Source organism: Lycium barbarum, chromosome 10 (genome assembly GCF_019175385.1).
Source record: "Lycium barbarum isolate Lr01 chromosome 10, ASM1917538v2, whole genome shotgun sequence".
Classification (NCBI taxonomy): domain Eukaryota; kingdom Viridiplantae; phylum Streptophyta; class Magnoliopsida; order Solanales; family Solanaceae; genus Lycium; species Lycium barbarum.
The window spans coordinates 872,013-889,761 of NC_083346.1; the positions used below are offsets into that span (position 1 = coordinate 872,013).

General features: G+C 34.4%; 2 protein-coding genes across 4 annotated transcripts; one reads left to right on the plus strand and one right to left on the minus strand.

Annotated features, from left to right (window-relative positions):
- Positions 1–3,190: 3,190 nt before the first annotated feature.
- LOC132613630 (heterogeneous nuclear ribonucleoprotein 1-like) lies at positions 3,191–7,634 on the plus strand. The gene is made up of 4 exons (XM_060327736.1): positions 3,191–3,588; positions 4,202–4,424; positions 5,328–6,462; positions 7,152–7,634. Exons 2-4 carry the CDS (start codon positions 4,203–4,205, stop codon positions 7,163–7,165), a joined length of 1,371 nt encoding a protein of 456 aa, XP_060183719.1. The 5' UTR covers positions 3,191–3,588; position 4,202; the 3' UTR covers positions 7,166–7,634.
- A 4,197-nt stretch (positions 7,635–11,831) lies between these two features.
- LOC132614202 (ras-related protein RABA5a-like) lies at positions 11,832–16,248 on the minus strand. Of its 3 annotated transcripts, XM_060328601.1 has the most exons (5): positions 15,959–16,248; positions 15,173–15,236; positions 13,884–13,972; positions 13,242–13,732; positions 11,832–12,449 (listed from the first exon to the last, which is right to left on the minus strand). In XM_060328601.1, the coding sequence occupies exons 4-5, from the start codon at positions 13,579–13,581 to the stop codon at positions 12,115–12,117; spliced, it is 675 nt and encodes a 224-aa protein (XP_060184584.1). In that variant the 5' UTR covers positions 13,582–13,732; positions 13,884–13,972; positions 15,173–15,236; positions 15,959–16,248; the 3' UTR covers positions 11,832–12,114. The 3 variants fall into 3 exon arrangements, with proteins under 3 accessions (XP_060184584.1, XP_060184583.1, XP_060184585.1); XM_060328600.1 differs by lacking the exon at positions 15,173–15,236; XM_060328602.1 differs by lacking the exons at positions 15,173–15,236; positions 15,959–16,248 and adding an exon at positions 15,060–15,129.
- Positions 16,249–17,749: the final 1,501 nt, after the last annotated feature.

A 17,749-nucleotide genomic window follows, 5' to 3' on the forward strand; every position in this document is an offset into this window, starting at 1 on the left:
TATCACAAACGATTATATTTCCAGATCTAGGACCTAAAACCTTATGTTAAAGAATTAAAGTTACTTATGTTTACCCCGAATTCGGATAATCAATTAAATTTGTAAGTAGATATAAGATATGTGCTTGGATCTTGATGTGCGTTAGGTAGAAAAATATGTGTATGAGAGTTCTGCAATAAAACGGCTAATGATGACAACTTGCTATGAATGTAAACGTTTATAAGCAATGTGGGACACTTGATGGAGGACGCACAATAAAATGGAAACAAATGAACACGGCCGAATCAGATATTTAGAGAGAGATCGTAAATATGGACTTTTCTATTACAAAATGTTCTTATCAAAAATAGAGGAGCCAACCCCTTAAAGGAAGGGAATTAGCTCTATTTATAGTGATGCCTCTATGGGCCTCTTCCCATACAAATGATTAGAATAATAATAATAAGGACAACTCTAAGCAAATTTGGTGGGATTAGGTTGGTCGTACGATCTGATACACGCATGGTTGGTGGTTGACCATGTCAGGATGCTATCGAAGCACGGTTCACGCGCAACGACTTTACCGGACCAATTACTGCCACGGACAATCGAACTAACGGCCTCGACTGGTCTGGTAACAAAGAAACCGAACCAAATAACACCTCTGCTTAGCCCCGGTCCAAGCGTACCTCCGGTACGGAACTGAAATCCTCGTGTATGCTCTCGCCCTCTTCCACCTCCGGTTCCTCGTTCCTCCGGTTTGACTCATATCCGATTTTTACCGCATACAACTTACTACTCTAACACAATCTTTGATAATCTCAAGCAATCATCTAAAATAGCTGTTGACTTGTTAGATTAGAAAATCTTATCAGTACTCAGAAAAACAATTTGACAAAAAAGTTGCCACTAGGAATGAAGGGACGGTTGGTACGTAAGTTACTGTAAATTAGTTGTCATTTTGAGTTTTCTTAGAAATATAAACAAAATTCCGTTTCTTCATTAATCCCTTCGATTTGTTTGCCTAATCCATGTGTATACGTATATTAAATTAGTATAAAACTATGATATTCTTTTCTGTATTTTGATTAAATCTGGCGAACTTGCTTTGGGGAAAAACGTATTAGTAGCCTTTCCCTCTCTTCCTCTTTTTTGAAAGTCTACCTGTTTTTATTCCTTTTTTAGATGAATAGACAAACAAGGAATCCAATCTGTCCAACACACATTTCCCACTTTCTTCTCATTTTTTTATTCAAAAAGTTGAGATAAATAAGTGAGGCTTGATTTTAAAAAAACTAAAATTCTTATCTTATTCGAAACGCAGTTGAAAAGCCATTTCATCTTTAAAGATTATTGCTTTTGCCCTATATATTTACAACTTCTTCTATTTTTTTAATCTTTAATGTCTCAATTATTGTTAACTTCCAATTTGGTCCTAGTGACATCTGAGTTAATTATTACATTAACATTCAATTAACAAAAAATATGTTTTTATCCTTTTATGTAAAAAAATATGTTATATTTAGACTATTTTTAGAATCATATTTTTCTCAAACATTGGATAATAATACAACCTTAACATTAGACATATATAATTAAGTAGTGTATCAATTAATAATTCGGAATGAAAGTAGCAAACATAAGGAATAAAAGTGAATTAATTAATTAATTAAAGATTTAATGTGCTAAGCAAATATCTCAAGAAATCAGTTTTTACAATAACTGAAGGAACAAAAGTGATTTCTTCCTTTCTTTTTTTTTTTTTTTCCTTTTGTATTATATTATTCTAACATATTTAACCAAAAATATATATGTGTGTATTTTAAAAAGTTTTGACGTAGCATGTGACTTAGTCCATGTTTTTGGGTTGCGGTTCATGCCTTTCCACCACATGAAGGGATGATTGAAGCTTGGTATAAATCTAATATTCTTAAGTAATTAGTTTTTGAGATTAATTAATTCATCTTGTTGATAGGGGCACGTAACTTGGAAAAAAAATGAAAAAAAAATTATGTAGCTAGTTTATAAAATGATATGTATTCTCACTTTAATTGATGAAGATTAATTATTTATGTATTTTGTATTTTGGCCTTTCTACAATTTACGTAACTCTTGTGAACAATTAATTGTTAAAGAAGCAATTTCTGTCTAATTTAGAAGCTAGTATCCTGTGGTTCTTAAGCAAACGGTATTATAATACTGTGTGTGGATAAGACTTTCAAGATACTACATAACATATGTTAAATACAATAGCACTTTTAATCCACCGGTTATTGGTAAATTCTAATTTTAATCGTCATGATATCTAATTAGGTGTATCAAAACCTTCAATAAATTGAAATGCGTAAGTTTTATCCTTTTACATAGGAAATATGTTATATTTGGAGTCTTTTAGAATTATATTGTTGTAAAAGAAAATATGGAGAATAACAATACAAGCTTAACATAGCACATGAATAATTAGTTGGTAAAATAATTGATAATGCTTATAACCCTCTTTTCTCCTAAGCTTTTTGAAAATAATAGCATTATATTAGATAAACTACTATATTTAACAAGAAAATTTGTGTTGCTTTGTGTGAATAAGGACACATTATCCTATTCCAATATCTTCAAAGAAAATATGATTCGTAATTTCTTATATATTATAATCTCGTTTAGATATGGTAAGTCTATAATTTTCAATAAGAACTTGAATGGCGAGCTAAAAACATTTAAGATTATTTTGAATTTTGATACCTGTCGATAATATCTAAGTGTAGTAGGTAATAATTATTTCTGATGGGGTAAACGACAAAAGAGTAAAACGTAATTGTGAGAATGCACCACAAGGAGATGTCAGATGTGGTGGGACGATTTACATTCTTTCATCATTAACCAGAGAATTCGGGTTCGAGCTTTGAAAATAGAGTTGAAAAATGTAGCTTATTTCCTTCCTAACTGATGAAATTAGAAAACCGAGGTAAAAATATGAAGGAAAAAAAATAGAAAAAAGAAAAAAGTAAGACAATTGTCTGAAATATTGACAATCAGTGGACTAAATATCAAAATAGAAAACTTACAAGAAGTAAAGTAAATTACCAAGGTAATATAAATATTTGCTGTCCAGTTATTTAAACAGTTTTAAATTCAAAAATCTATTTATATAAAACAATGTAAAAGTCATCATCTTCCATTGTCTCCTCTCAGCTGCTACATTTTCTCTCACACACAAGAGAGAGAGGATAGCCAAAGAGCGCTCTCTCTCACAATATTATACTAATGATATACACAAATATACAACAAAAATATACATGTTTTTTTTTATTTTAAATTTTCTATTATATATAAATAGACAGTGTTAGCCATTTCAGATGTAAATCAATCTTTCTTACACCACACTCTCTTTTCTCTCTTGCCTTTTTCTTCTCCTTCTCTTCTTTCTCTCTCTCTCTCTCTCTCTCTCTCTCTCTCTTTTTGATAAAAATAAAAACTCCATTTTTGTGTTTTGGTTAAATTTAGAAAGTTTAGAGAGGAAAAAGAGAGGGCATTTTAAGCCCCTCTTTCTATATATGCCTCTCTAATCAATCTTGAATTACACCAATTTCTCTTCTTGGCCTTAATCTATTGGTAAATATTCAATCTTTGATCTGTTTATTCATTGTTTTATGTTTAAAGTTTTAATCTTTTTGGCTTTTTTGATGGATTTTGGCTTGGGGGTATGTTGATTTTTGGTCTATACTGTATGTTTTATGTTAAAAAGTTTTGATCTTTATTGCTTTGTAGAGAATTTTGGATTGTGGGTATGTTGATTCTTGGTTTATTGTTCATGTTTTTATGTTATAAAGTTTTGATCTTTATTGCTTTCTATTTTGTGGAGAATTATGGTTTTTGGGTATGTTGATCTTTGATCTGTTGAAAGATCAGATGATCTTTTGTTGAATAGCTGATTAATATGATTATTGCAATCTATTGTGTAGATGCAATTCTCTTTTTTGTTTTACTTAATCTGCATTTTGATGTTTCATATTGAATTGTTGTATTGATGGGGTTATGGATTCTTGATTGTTAAGGTTGTTAGAATAGTGGAACTTGAAGTTTATGCACACTGTTTTGAATTATCCAAATTTATGAGTTTGTTGAGATCCTTTGTTATTCTTTTTTACTTGGTGAAGTTAGTGATCCGAATTTCGGTTTGAAGATCTATTCTTGATTATGTTTGGTGGTACCTTTTGATGTGTAGAATGGAAATGGAGCCTGGTAAATTGTTTGTTGGTGGAATTTCTTGGGACACCAATGAAGATCGTCTGAAAGAATATTTCCAAGCTTTTGGTGATGTGGTTGAAGCCGTGATCATGAAAGATCGGATCACTGGCCGTGCTCGTGGTTTTGGTTTTGTCGTTTTTGCAGACCCTTCTGTTGCTGAAAGAGTTGTCAAGGAAAAACACATGATTGATGGTAGAACTGTAAGTAACACGTGCCAAATATATCATTTGGACTTATCGTTAATGAAACTTTACGGTTCAAAGTTTGTTTCGATATAGTCCAAGAACGATGTTTTGTCAGAAAAGAATGGTTATGCTACTAGAATTTAGTCTAAAAATTTCAAATTTTCCCTGTGATATTTTTTGATGATTATGATTATTGTTATTTGCAAACTGTTAATAGTTCATGAACAATGACATATCAGCACTGTCAATGAAGAAATTGATGATTCAATCTGATAAGTGTATAGTATTACCACTGCAAATGTGATTGACGCTATATGTATTAATTGAAGGTAATAGCAAGTGATCTAGTTGTCGCAGAATTTAGCCGGTTAAGTTGACTAGATTGAGATGAGCTGTACTGAATCGACAGCTCAAACTATCAAATGTTGCATGAAACTAAATGATGGAAGTAATTTGGTCTTCATAATAGTACATGAAGATGTAGACAAGAGGCGCCGTTAATGGAAGCAAGCAGATTTAGTTAGTACTTCTTCCGTTTCAATTTGTTTGTCCTAGTTTGACTGGGTACGGCGTGTAAGAAAGTAAAGAAGACTTTTGGATCTTGTGCTCTTAAACATGCCATTTGAGATTTTGAAATTACATAGTTGCCAAATTAGGAAGGAATCATTCTTCCTAAAACAGACTAAAAAGGAAAGTAAGACAACCAAATTGAAACTGAGGGAGTAGGATTTAAGCTATTGGCCTTTTTCATTTCTTCTGGAATTTCTTAATCATGAATTACCAGCAAACTTGTATCTGTAGTGAGTTAGTGGAACCGTGTTATAAGAATGAGCTTCTGCTTAAGGAATTCCAATAAGTTGTTAATTGTTACTGGAAAAGAATGTATACATTTTTACTATTTCCCTTTGTGATCTCCAGGTAGAGGCAAAGAAGGCTGTTCCGAGAGACGATCAACACATTACCAGAAACAACGGAAGTATGCAGGGCTCTCCAGGTCCTGCTCGCACTAAAAAGATTTTTGTCGGAGGTTTGGCGTCCTCAGTCACCGAGAGTGACTTCAAGAATTACTTTGATCAATTCGGGATGATCACCGATGTTGTGGTGATGTATGATCACAACACACAAAGGCCTAGAGGCTTTGGATTCATCACCTATGACTCGGAGGAGGCAGTCGATAAAGTTCTATACAAAACATTTCATGAGCTTAACGGTAAAATGGTTGAGGTTAAGCGTGCAGTACCCAAAGAGCTATCACCTAGTCCAGCCCGAAGCCCGTTTAACGGACAGAACTATGGTTTGAACAGGGTTAACAATTTGCTCAATGCATACACTCAAGGTTACGTTAATCCAAGCTCGCTTGGAAATTATGGTGTGAGAATGGAAGGTAGATACAGTCCACTTACTGCTGGTCGGAATGGATATTCTTCCTTTAATTCTGCTGACTTCAACGTGCCAACAGGCATAGACTCCACATTGAACCCAAACTACGGTGGAAATGGAACTTTTGGTTCTAATTACGCACGTGGCGGATTCAGTTCCTTCTACAATGGGAATTCAAACAGGTTCAACGGTCCTGTCGGATTTGCCCCAGGAAGGATTGGAAGCAGTTCAATGTTGAATGGATGGAACCTGTGGGACAATGAGAGTCTTAATTATGGAACAAATACTGCTAACTCTAATGATTTTGGTGGCTCTGGAAGTGGGGTTGCGGGATATGGAACTTTGGGGGGTCTCGGAACAATTTGGGGTTCCTCTTCAATTTCGGGTCAAGGTGGAGGAAACGGATCTTTTGGCGGTGGGAACATCACTAACAACGGCGAAACAGGTGGGCCCGGGTATGGACGAAACTCGGGAAGCAATGCTGCCAATACATCTGCTGCTGGAGCTTTTGGGAACTTGTATGGTACTGTAGGTGCTTCGCTTTATGAGGACACAGCCTGGCGTTCAACATCCCCAGGACTAGATGGCTCTGCTTCCTTTGGTTATGGACTCGGGAATGCAGACTCACTCGGTTATGTTGGTGGTTATAGTGTTGCAAATAGATCAAATAAAGGTAAAGAAACTCCGTTTCTTTGTCACTTTTAGTTAATTGTCGTTATGTCTTCTTAATGCGTGCACTAATCTGGTCTTCCACAAACTTACACGCACATCATTGCTTCTATTGCTTTTTGTGCTCTTGCTTTTTGTGCTCTTAAGGGGTCGTTTGGTTAGGAAGTAAATATTCATGTGTTAAAACCAGCATAACTAGTAGTATAATGTTTGGTAGCATTTTAGCTGCTACGTATAGAATTCAGCACACCAAGTATGGTGTTTGGTTACCAGCTTACAATCCTGCATAAGTAAAACATGTATCAGTTATGTGTGAATTTATATATTATTTTATGCAGGGTATAAAATGGAATAACTAAACGCTACATTATTACTAATAGCTGCATAACTCTAACCAACAACCAAACGACCCCTTAAGCTATAATCATCACCTTCCGTTTGACTTCACCTTTACACCTATGTCTGAAAAGAAAAAAGAGGGGTCGGGGGTGTGAAACCCAAAAAACATGTTCTTAACCGTTTGTGGGCTGCAATTTTGTGGCCAGTGAATGAGACACTATGAGCTAAGCTAGAACCAAAGCACACACAACGATGATTTCGTTTCTTGCTATGCTTATATGTATGCATCGACTGATATATTTCATTTGCATCACAGACACAGTTACTTACATATGCTCTTGATTTGTGTTTCAGGAATTGCTGCCTAGGAAGATATTTATCGTATGGAAGTTTGGGTATAAAAATGCTTAATATAGGTGGAAAATACAGCTTTGAGCCAAAGTCGTGGATGTGGATTACGTATGTGTATTCTCTTTGAAGAAATACTTCAGTCTAGAGGTACATTTCACTTAGAGCTAATTCAGTACTTGCTATAGAAAGAACTTCTCCCAATCGATGTTTACAGAGGAAAGGGACTTCTCGTGTAAGGTTTGAACGTAGATTCTTTAGTATAGAATTTTGAACGTAGATTCTTTAGTACGAGATAATTGTACCATTGCATTATCTGATGAAAACAATGAGACGTAAATGCTGATTGTTCGTTCCTTCATCGGATTCTTTTCTTCTTTATTCTTTTCTTTTTTTTCAAACTGTAATGCTCCAGTAAACTTGCTGGCTGTTGTTGAAATTTGTTTATGTCAATTTCTATGAACTTTTCAGCTTATTTAGTGTAGAAAACTTGTGTAAGAAATGCTTGCTATCCTTCTAAAATGATATTTTTAGAATTATCTCTCTGATGATCTTAGCTTTATTCTGGTGATTTTGTAAAGTTAATTGTTCACATTTTTGGCAGTTCTCTGATTTAAGTCTTCTTTTCTTTACACAATTTAGAGAGAACAAGTACATAATTGTTGGGTTTGGTTTGGTTTGTCGGTTTTCTTTGTACACACGTCTAGTTAGAGTATCTGAAGATAGAAATATCTTTAAAGCAGACAATTCACACATAATCATCCCTCGTGTGTTTATTCATTGTATGACAATTCTTGTTTTAAGGTTCACGATATAAATATATCTACGTTATTATTTCCTGCATAATAACTTTATATTACTATAGTCTCTATCTAACTAGCCAAATGATTCAAACTACTCGTAAGTTTCTAATTTTTGTAGTATAAAAAAGAGTTTAAGAAAAAGTTGGTATAATGAGTGTCCACTGGTGGAAAAATGCATAATCTTTTCCTACTTTAATTCTCCTAATGAACTCCGACGATTGATTAGAGCAATTTGTAGGCAATATCGAGCTTCAATTTATTGAAATTTAGGTAATAATACTAGATTATTTGACCTCCCGGAACCTCTGATTAAGGATGAAGGAATACTTACAACTTCACCACAACCTTGTGGTAATACTAGAAATTTTTAACGTTGAGTAGAGATATTGTCGAGGATTAGGATAGAAGATTAGTGGGTAGTTGAGTTTCGTCGCGATGTGTGTGAGAGAGGTAGGGGGCTAGCCTTTCCATCCTTTCTCTCCTTTTCGAAGTAGTGTCATTTTGGTATCGCGTGGATCATTATCCTTATGTGTGTATTACTACGTGTTGCTCCATTTGTTCTGTATCTTGATATGTTGCTGTCTTATTTCTCTTACAATCCGACATTGACTGTGTATCTTTTGAGGCAAGGGTCTATTGAAAACAACCTCTCTACCCCAAGGTCTGCGTACATCTTACCCTCCCCAAACTGCACTTGTGGAATTACACTGAGTATGTTGTTGTTGTTGAGTGGAGATATTGTCGAATAAGTTTTATTTCCAAAATATATTGATTACATTTCAGGGTAAGTCGTAAAACTTCACAAGTTTGAATGTCAAAATCAATTAAAAGAATTAGTGAGGCGCAGATACAGTATCAAAATATATGGAAAAAATTTTACTAAAAGAAAAAACAAGAGTGATTTAACTGAGGTTCCGTTTGGCCATGAAATTTTTTCACTTTTTTCCTGAAAACATTTTCACTTTATTTGGAAATCAACATTTGGCCATGAAAAATCATTTGAAATTTTGAAAAACTTCAAAAACCTTGTTTTCACTTTCAATACATTCAAACAACCAAATATTCTTTGCAAAAACTATAACCAAACACAATTCTGACTTCATTTTAATAATATTTCTGCTTAATTTGACTTCTTTTTTTTCCTCTGCTTAATTTGACTTTACTAGGACATTTGTTACATGGTGACGTAAATTTTCCCCATTTGCAAAAATCAAAATGAGGTAGGTAACCTTTGAGTTTAATCTTACACATGTATTTAATACTAAATTGAGCAACTTTATCCTAATATTATCCGTTGAGTTAACTCCTACCTCCGTCGTTAAGAAAATATCTCACTTTTAACATTGATCCTGGCGGAGTCCAAACTAAAGTAAAATGTTAGGGTAATTTTAAACCATATTGAAAGTAGAGGATAATTTAGATTCTTTTTTTTTCCCCTAGAAATATTTTGATACGCGGAGATCATCATTTCATGTCGAAACTTATTAATGTTAAAGGCAGATATCAGATCATTTGCTAACAAGAACGATATGAATGAATTCATAATATAGCGGAGGATAAAAATAAATAATCTCATATAGTACATGAATTACACTTTTCTCTTAAAAGGGCAAAAAGGCCGCCCGATTTTGAACCACCATTTAAGTCATATTTGTAGTACATAAAATTTTGTAAGTCTACCCACTTCGAAACAATTTCAGACATGTGGCGTCTGAAGTTTCATGTTGTAGAAGTTCAATCATATATAGCTAAAGTTGAACCATTTTCTCTTGAACTACATGCTGAAATACCTAAAGAGCCATATGAAACTTCAAAGTGTAGACAAATGAGTAGACGTGCAAAAATTTTACAACAACAACATACTAGTGTAGTCTCACAAGTTGGGTCTGCGGAGAGTAGCGTGTACCTAGACCTTGTCCCTACCTTGAGAGGGAGAGAGGTTGTTTCCGATAGACCCTCAGCTCAAAATAAAACATATCAAAGCGAGTTAGAAAAGGAAATAACGGAAGTGAAGCAACTGTGGCAAGATACTATGGAAAGCAAGATAATGCATTTTGCAAAAAGTACAAGGAACACAAGATAGTAATAAAAATCTAAGGATAAGAGACTCCAATATTTTTTGAGGGAAAAAAGGAAACAAAAAAAACTGGTGAGACCCATAAAGATATGTGGATAAAGAGTGGGCCACAAGAAATATTATATTTGGTCAGCGGTCCATGGGCCCATGACTGACTGGACCACCACCGAATTTATAGTATATAATAATTAATAAGCAATAGACAGTACGTAATGGACAACTTGTGGTTGTGTATGCCATGGTTTTTTCTTTTTTCTTATTTTATGTTTGTTTTTTGTGTCAATTTTGTAAAGGCAAAATAAAGTTTAGAAATTCCTCAAATGTGGGGCCAAGTATATATTCTTATCCTTGTTCCCTGGCTCCATTTACACCTAGCTCTTTTTTTTCATTATTTCCTTTTCTATCATTCAAATATACTTTTAAATCACAAAAAAGCACAAAAGATACTAATTTTTATATTTCTTTTTTCATATTAAGAAATCATGAAAGAATATGTTGAAAATTTTAGTCAATGATGATTTGATTGAACTTTGGAGAAGTGAAAATAACAATCATTTTAGGATGTAATGAGTAATTATAATTATATACGTTTATGTGCTACCAAAAAAAATGGAAGAAAGAAAAGTAGAAAATATATGTGCCTCACTCCATACTGTAAGAATGATAAGATTTGGTTTATGAGGATCAAAATGACTAACATTTTTACATTTATTTTAGACAACAATTCATCATTTATTGAGAATATAAGCAAAAGTAATGAAAAGAGTTATGAGCCCTAACATCCCTAAGTAATCTGGGAATAACTTGTGGATTATTTTATCATGTGTTTGGTTACTAGGGATTATTTTAACAAACAAGTCAATTTTTTCAACTCTCAAATACTATGACATAACAATTAGTTTGGGGAAAAAAGAAAATAAATGAATACTCTAAAGGGCTTTAATATTAGTTCCTCTAAAGACTTAAAATCATAGTGGGTGCTATCAACCACAAAATAGTATGGTTGGATGGATAAGATTCTTCTCTTATTATACAGAGGTCTGAATTTTGAACCCTAAATATGAAAAAAAAAATCTTAATAGGAGCGTTTTCCCCTTCAATGGGCCTTACACGTCTAGAATTCAAATTAATCTGAACTCCAAAACGGATACCGAATAGCGATGAAGAAACAAAAAAAATGATAGTGGATGCTATCAAATTAAAGAATATTATAGGACCATAAGGTGGGCTGGCAAATCAAATCAGTTGACAAATGACAGGGAAATTCATGAATGCTTGACATATATTGCTCCATTTGGCACTTCCTTTGGAATGAAAATAGATACCATCTTGCTAAGTTTCAACATCAGAATAAGGATCAGAACTTTCTTCTTTTTTTTTCCTTTTTAAGGAGAGGTTTGAAGTTTAATCCTGAAAGAATTGCTTGACAATAATAGAAAAAGTTGGTCTTCCTTGGATATAACACTACTAGTTCTTAGATTAGTAAATGATCCATAATTCTTTAGATATTTCACATTCTAAAATTGGCTGTAAAACAAGAGTGAAGTTGCAGTCGAATGGTTGTAAATAAACCCTACACATTCCACCCAAACACTCCGACCATTCTTTCAAAATGAGGTTGTACATGTCACCTCATCTTCTCATTCCGTCGTTGCTCATTCCCATTAGGCCGAAGTGTTTAGCCTTTCCTTCTCCGCACCAGCTCAGGCTTCGCTGATCCATCGCAAGGTGAAAAGAAGAAAGTATAAAAGGTCGCAAGGTGAAAAGAAGAAAGTATAAAAGAATAGTAAACGGAGCATTCACGAGTTTATCCACCCAATACTCATTATATAGATTTAGCACATCAAATTAGAGAAGCAGCACAAATTTGAAAGCACAAAAGAGAAGAAGCTGTACCAGTGAAAACTGACAGCTCAAAAACAAACCATCAAAAAAAGGTTCTTCTCCACTTTGGATAATTTACATTTTTTTTCTAATGGAAGTTTGCTTTCCCATAGCACAGAATGAAATCTAACTTCTTTGTTTCCCCCCATAATATTTCAAAAAGCAACAATAGATATTAAATTACAACAGGGCAGGAAAAGAGATGTTAACAAGAGCATCCGCCTTGCTTCGCTTGTGCCTCTGCTTCTTGGTTTTCGTCTGCCTGCAAAACCACGGTTTTTCCATTTGCCAGTCGCCCGGAATCCTTTTTTTGGAGTTCTTGCGATTGAATGACCTTCCGGCTCAAGATATTATAGATCTCTTTAACAACTGTTTGAAAAGCTACAGCTACATTCGAAGAATCCAAAGCTGATGTTTCTATAAAGAATAGACCTTGTGCCTCCGCTAAGGATTTGCCTTCTGCTGTTGTAACCTCCCTCGCATCTTTCAGATCAGATTTATTGCCAACGAGTATTGTAACCACGTTCATATCAGAATGAGCTGTCCATACAAGTAAAGGAGCTAAGCACTATAAGATGAGCAATATAGAAAATGCACAACATATCGCAATGGAAATAACTCAAATAAGGATCAATAATCTATGATGCTGATGAAATAAGGATAACAGTCAAACCTCTCCATAACAACGTCGTTTGTCCCGGTATATTTTGGTTGTTATAGCAAAATGTTGTTATAGAGAACGTATAATATAACATAAAATGAAAGATCGGTTCCACATAAAACATGATTGTTACAGTGAAATGTTGTTATAGAGGATGGTTGTCTTGTTATATAGAGGTATGACTTTATAAAGCTGCATTTTTGCTTCGAAGGGACGAGTACATCAAGAAGACTAAACACTCGGGAAGACAATCTAATCATTTTACTATTAGTCGCTCATGAGCACAACATCAAAACATAACTTGATACAACTTTAACCACATGGTTGATAAATAGACGAATACATCAGCTCAATCACTTAACTGACCTTATACATTTTCTTTTATAGCAATAGAGACTCCCTTTATTGAGCTGTAGTGCAACATTATTTACTTTTGGTGTTTATCAATTTTTAATTGTAGAGTACGCAACTCAAACTAGAGTCAAACTTCTCTATAACAACGTTGTTTGTTCCAATATTTTTTGGCTGCTATAGCAAAATGTTGCTACAAAGAACAGATAGTATAACATCATATGAAAGATAGGTTCCACAGTTTATAGTGAAATGTCGTTATAGAGAGGTCTGACTGTAATTATAAACAAAAGAGTAAATAATGTTGTCATATAACTTACTCTGAAGTTCGTTAAGCCATCGACCAATATTATCAAAAGTTTGGCGTCTACTAATATCATAAACCAGAAGAGCTCCAACTGCGCCTCTGTAATATGCAGAAGTTACGGCCCTAAACCGTTCTTGACCTGCTGTGTCCCATATCTGTGCTTTGACCTCCTTCCCATTTATGTCCAGCTTTTGGGTCTGGAACTCTACTCCTATTGTCGATTTTGAGTTGGGATAGAATTCATCTCGAGCAAATCTAGCAAGCAAATTTGATTTCCCAACAGCTGAATCACCAATCAAAACAATCTTGAAAAGGTAATCCTCCGTTTGTGCTCCCTCGGAACGAAACGCCATCTTCTTTGTACGTAAAATGGCAGCTAGAACATCATTTTTCTTATTTTGTAGCTAAACACCAGAAAACAAGAAATTTAAAGCACAAATAGGCAGAAGGCCCTCAGGGAAACTTGCAGGGAAAACTTCCTCTAAACGGACAGCTTTTGAATATCTGCATAAGAAGAAAAAGAAAGAAACTTAAAACTTCAGCAAAGAATCCAGTCTAAACTTTGCTTTCCTATAAAACAATGTGTTATTCTTCTAGAAGATTCTTCAATAGGATATAGTCTAATTACAAGAGGTAAGGAAAAAGGAAATTATACAAGACCAATCAGCTGTTGCTCATTTAGTGCCCCATCCTTGCCACCTCCCACTTCCCCTGCTTCTTGTTGCGGACTTTTTAAGAGCAAACCTAGAAGAAAAATGAAAGGATCCAGTCAAAATTGTACTTGCAGAATATTCATTTCTGGTTGGTGACATATATAAGAAAGGCAATTTCGTTATCTCCGAAAAGTCAACTAACTCAATCTAAATGACCAAGTCACACCAAAACAAATTACTCCCTAGAAATGCAAAAGGTCAACTAATCAATAAATGTGTGGCATTCAGTAGAAAGGGATAAAACTGCACCTGATTGATATTAACAGCATAAAGGACACATAGGATCTCATGACACCAGAAAAACATATGCAATGCCCAAAAGCTAAAGGGTACAAAATACTCAAATTTCACAGTTAATATAGTCTAACCATCACCCACAATAAATCAAGAATATTCGCCTTTAGAATTGATATGTTTACAAAATGTGACCAGTGGAAATATCTGTCAGGCCAGACTTAAGCCATAAAAAGAACTTAGTCATGACAGGTGTACCTAAAGGAACGGGTTATAGTTTGTCTTCTAATCCTCACGCTGAAAAAGATTTAGAGTTTTGACTTTTTTTTTTTTTTAATGACATGGGAACCCGCAGCCGCTACCCTTCGGGTGCGCACAGGGTAAACCCAGCTCCTGTGCAATAGCTCACAAACCACACAGGAGAGATAACCCGCACTAGGCAAGCCCCGTGCGATGAGCTCAACCCAGAAGGCAAATCCCCTGCTGTCCAATCTAGCAAACTTGCGATCCATGGAAAAAATGGATCATTTTCGGTCATGAATAAACCAGAGCTAACTGCTAATGGAAAAACTGAAGCTTTTACTTTTGCAATATCTTCAAAATGCATTTTCAAAAAAGAAGAAAATCACTCCCTTGCGGCCTCCTTCTCAACATTCCCCATTAGGCAACAGCCTAAAAGACAATTAGGAGTTTTATCTCCCAAAGGGAAGTGATTTAGAATTAAAACTTGGTCTGTAGATGTTGATTGCACTTGTTTAGATTCAGACAAATAAATCTTAATCAAGTCAATAAAATATGCAAATACAACCTTCAGCAAGTAGTACTAGTCCAAAATATAGCTAGCAGATAGTATAAATATTCCAATTCAAGGCAAATGCATACACCTCATCTACAAAATACACCCCCATTCATGAATAGGAAACAGTCACCATCCACGTGTAAAACTACGTTGACCAAGAAAGGAAAATTGATCTAAGGGAAAGTAGGCATATTTTACAATGCTATGCATTCCTATTACTTCACTCAATCAAGGCAATAAATTTGAGGGGCATTCTTGTGACCTGCAAGTCAAAAGGCAAAAATCAAGTTAATGAGGTGTTCACATAGAAAATATTTTTTCTAATCCAGGCTAGCTTGCGCCCAACTCAACTAATCCCCCGTCGTTACAAGTATCGGGTAATTCTGTCTACCAAAGCTTAGACAGATGGGTAAAAATCACCTAACATTTCTTGCATCTGTTAAGATTTAAAAACTAATCTCACATGGTCAATTCCAATTCTACTGACAGCTAAACCACACCCTTGGATCGCTAATCACAACGACCATACATCAAAATGTGAAGCTATTTCCTATCCGGGACCCGCCGAGTAAATAATTTCAATAACAAGCTGCACTTACATAAGACCTTCACAACAAAGTTTATGAGGTGATGTAAACAAAGTCAGCTCAGTATGTTGATCATGCCACCACACATAATGTGTTGCTAAAATTATCCTAACTGTTGTCTCATCAAGGCCATTGAAAACACTCAACATTGCAAAAGTAAACAGTTTTCTTTAATTATTTCTGACATGCTAGAACAGTATATTTTAGTACCAACATTATTTAAATGAAACAAAAATATATGCACCACACATACAACAAGTGACATTATTGTTTGGCATTTACTCATTAAAGATAGAAAAGACACATACTACACTAAGTACAATTAATTCCACATCCTCAAAAAAAAAAAAAAAAACTTTTCACCATATTGATAAAAAGAAAGAATTTTGACACATACCCACTTCTTTATAAGATGAAAGGATCTTTCCCTTTTAACAATCTCTCAAGATGTGATCAAATCAAGAACCGTTTATAATGCAGATCAATTAAAAAAAAAAAAGGGTATAAATGAGTGATTTGAAAAGAAATGTGTTAAAAAAATCACAGAATCAAAGGATTATTATGATTTTTTTGGAATGATTTATGGAGAGATTGTGTTGAAAGATCCAGGAAAGAAAGAAATGGGGAAGAGAGAAGGAGCTAAAGGGGGAAGAAAGCCAGAGATTTTACAACTGTGCAACAATTGGAAAATTTTGGAATAGATGGGTTACATTTTAAATGGGCTTTGTAATTTGGTTCTTTCTTTAATGGGTCGGGTCATTTTTTGGCCCAATTCAATATAAAGGAGACAAGGAGTTTTTGCAGCATTTTTTTTTTTCGCAGGTAGTCCTCTTTTGGAGTGTCCTTTAATTTTTATCTTTCACTTAAAAGGGTGGATAAAAATATCCCGAAATTTTGAATTTGAATCCCCACTCAGTCAAAAAAAATAATTTCACAAGGTAGGACTTTTGCAACCTTAAGGCAAATTCCGCCAGAACCGGCAGAATAAAAGTTTTCCTTACAAGGCAAAGTTTGTCGTCTCCGGCATATATTCTATGTAACTTCGCACGAAAAGGCATAGGTTCTTGTGAAAATATTATTATTATTGACTCTACTGGGTTTCGAACCCAGAACCTTAGGGTATTTTCGGCCACCTATTTAAGCGAAGGGCAAAAATTAAAGATCAACGAATTGAGGGGCAAAACTTAAAGACTAATTTGTATGGAGGGAAATCGTACAAATTTCCCGTTTTTCAGTATCCACTTTGGTTGGGATCTATTGAAAATGGTCTCCCTATCTGTCATAAGATAGGAGTAAGGTTTGCGTACACTCTACTCTCCCCAGACCCCAACTGGTGGGATTTTACTGGGTATGTTTTTTTTTTTTTTTTCAGTATCCACTTTGTGACCCGACTAATCAATATGCGTGTCGAAAATTTCCAATTTAGGGGTAAAATACTCTTTACTATAAAGATTTGGTTCTTATGGCTCAAACGCGAGACTTCTGATTAATGAGGGTGGGATACTTACCATTTCGCCAAAAACTTGGATGATCCGTAAAACCATACAAAGGGTGGCGAAATTAGCCCATTAAAACATGACCGGCCTAACCTATTTAAGATTGGGCGAGTCTTTAACTTGGAGCCTATTTGGATCGACTTGTAACTTATAGCTTTGACTTATTTTTGTTCTTCAGACTTAAAACGAGTGCTTTTAAGCACCTTTTTTTATCTTATCCAAATATTACAAAAGTACTTAAAAGTTATTTTCGTTTAAAAATACCTAAAACAAGCCAATTCAAACAGGCTCTTGCTCATTTACTAACTCAATTCACTTTAATCCGTCCAAAATTCAATCTCAACCTAATCATTGACACCCTAAACCATCTTTAAATCTTAAGGGTTGTTTGGTAGTTGGTTAGAATTACGCGGCATTAATAATGCATAAATTAATTATGTGAGAATTTATATATTATTTTATTCAGGGTTTAGTAATTCATGTGTAGTATTGGTTATTCCATCTTCTATCATGAATAAAATAATACATGGATTTTCTTATAGCTTACACATATATTATTAAGTTATGCATATTTTTAAGTTGCAAACTAAGCACTGCATTATATGTGTTGAACTTCATACATAGCAAAAGAATGCTAAACGTGGTGAGTATTACTTATGCAGAATTTAATACAAGAATAACTTAACTCCTAA

Excerpts from the sequence above, each read along its gene's own strand:
- LOC132613630 (XM_060327736.1), top strand. The coding sequence starts at position 4,203 with ATGGAAATGGAGCCTGGTAAATTGTTTGTTGGTGGAATTTCTTGGGAC. Across the intron at positions 4,425-5,327 it reads ACATGATTGATGGTAGAACT|GTAGAGGCAAAGAAGGCTGT; the intron begins GTAAGTAACACG and ends TGTGATCTCCAG.
- LOC132614202 (XM_060328600.1), bottom strand. The coding sequence starts at position 13,581 with ATGGCGTTTCGTTCCGAGGGAGCACAAACGGAGGATTACCTTTTCAAG. Across the intron at positions 12,450-13,241 it reads ATGGCTTAACGAACTTCAGA|CTCATTCTGATATGAACGTG; the intron begins GTAAGTTATATG and ends TTGTATGGACAG.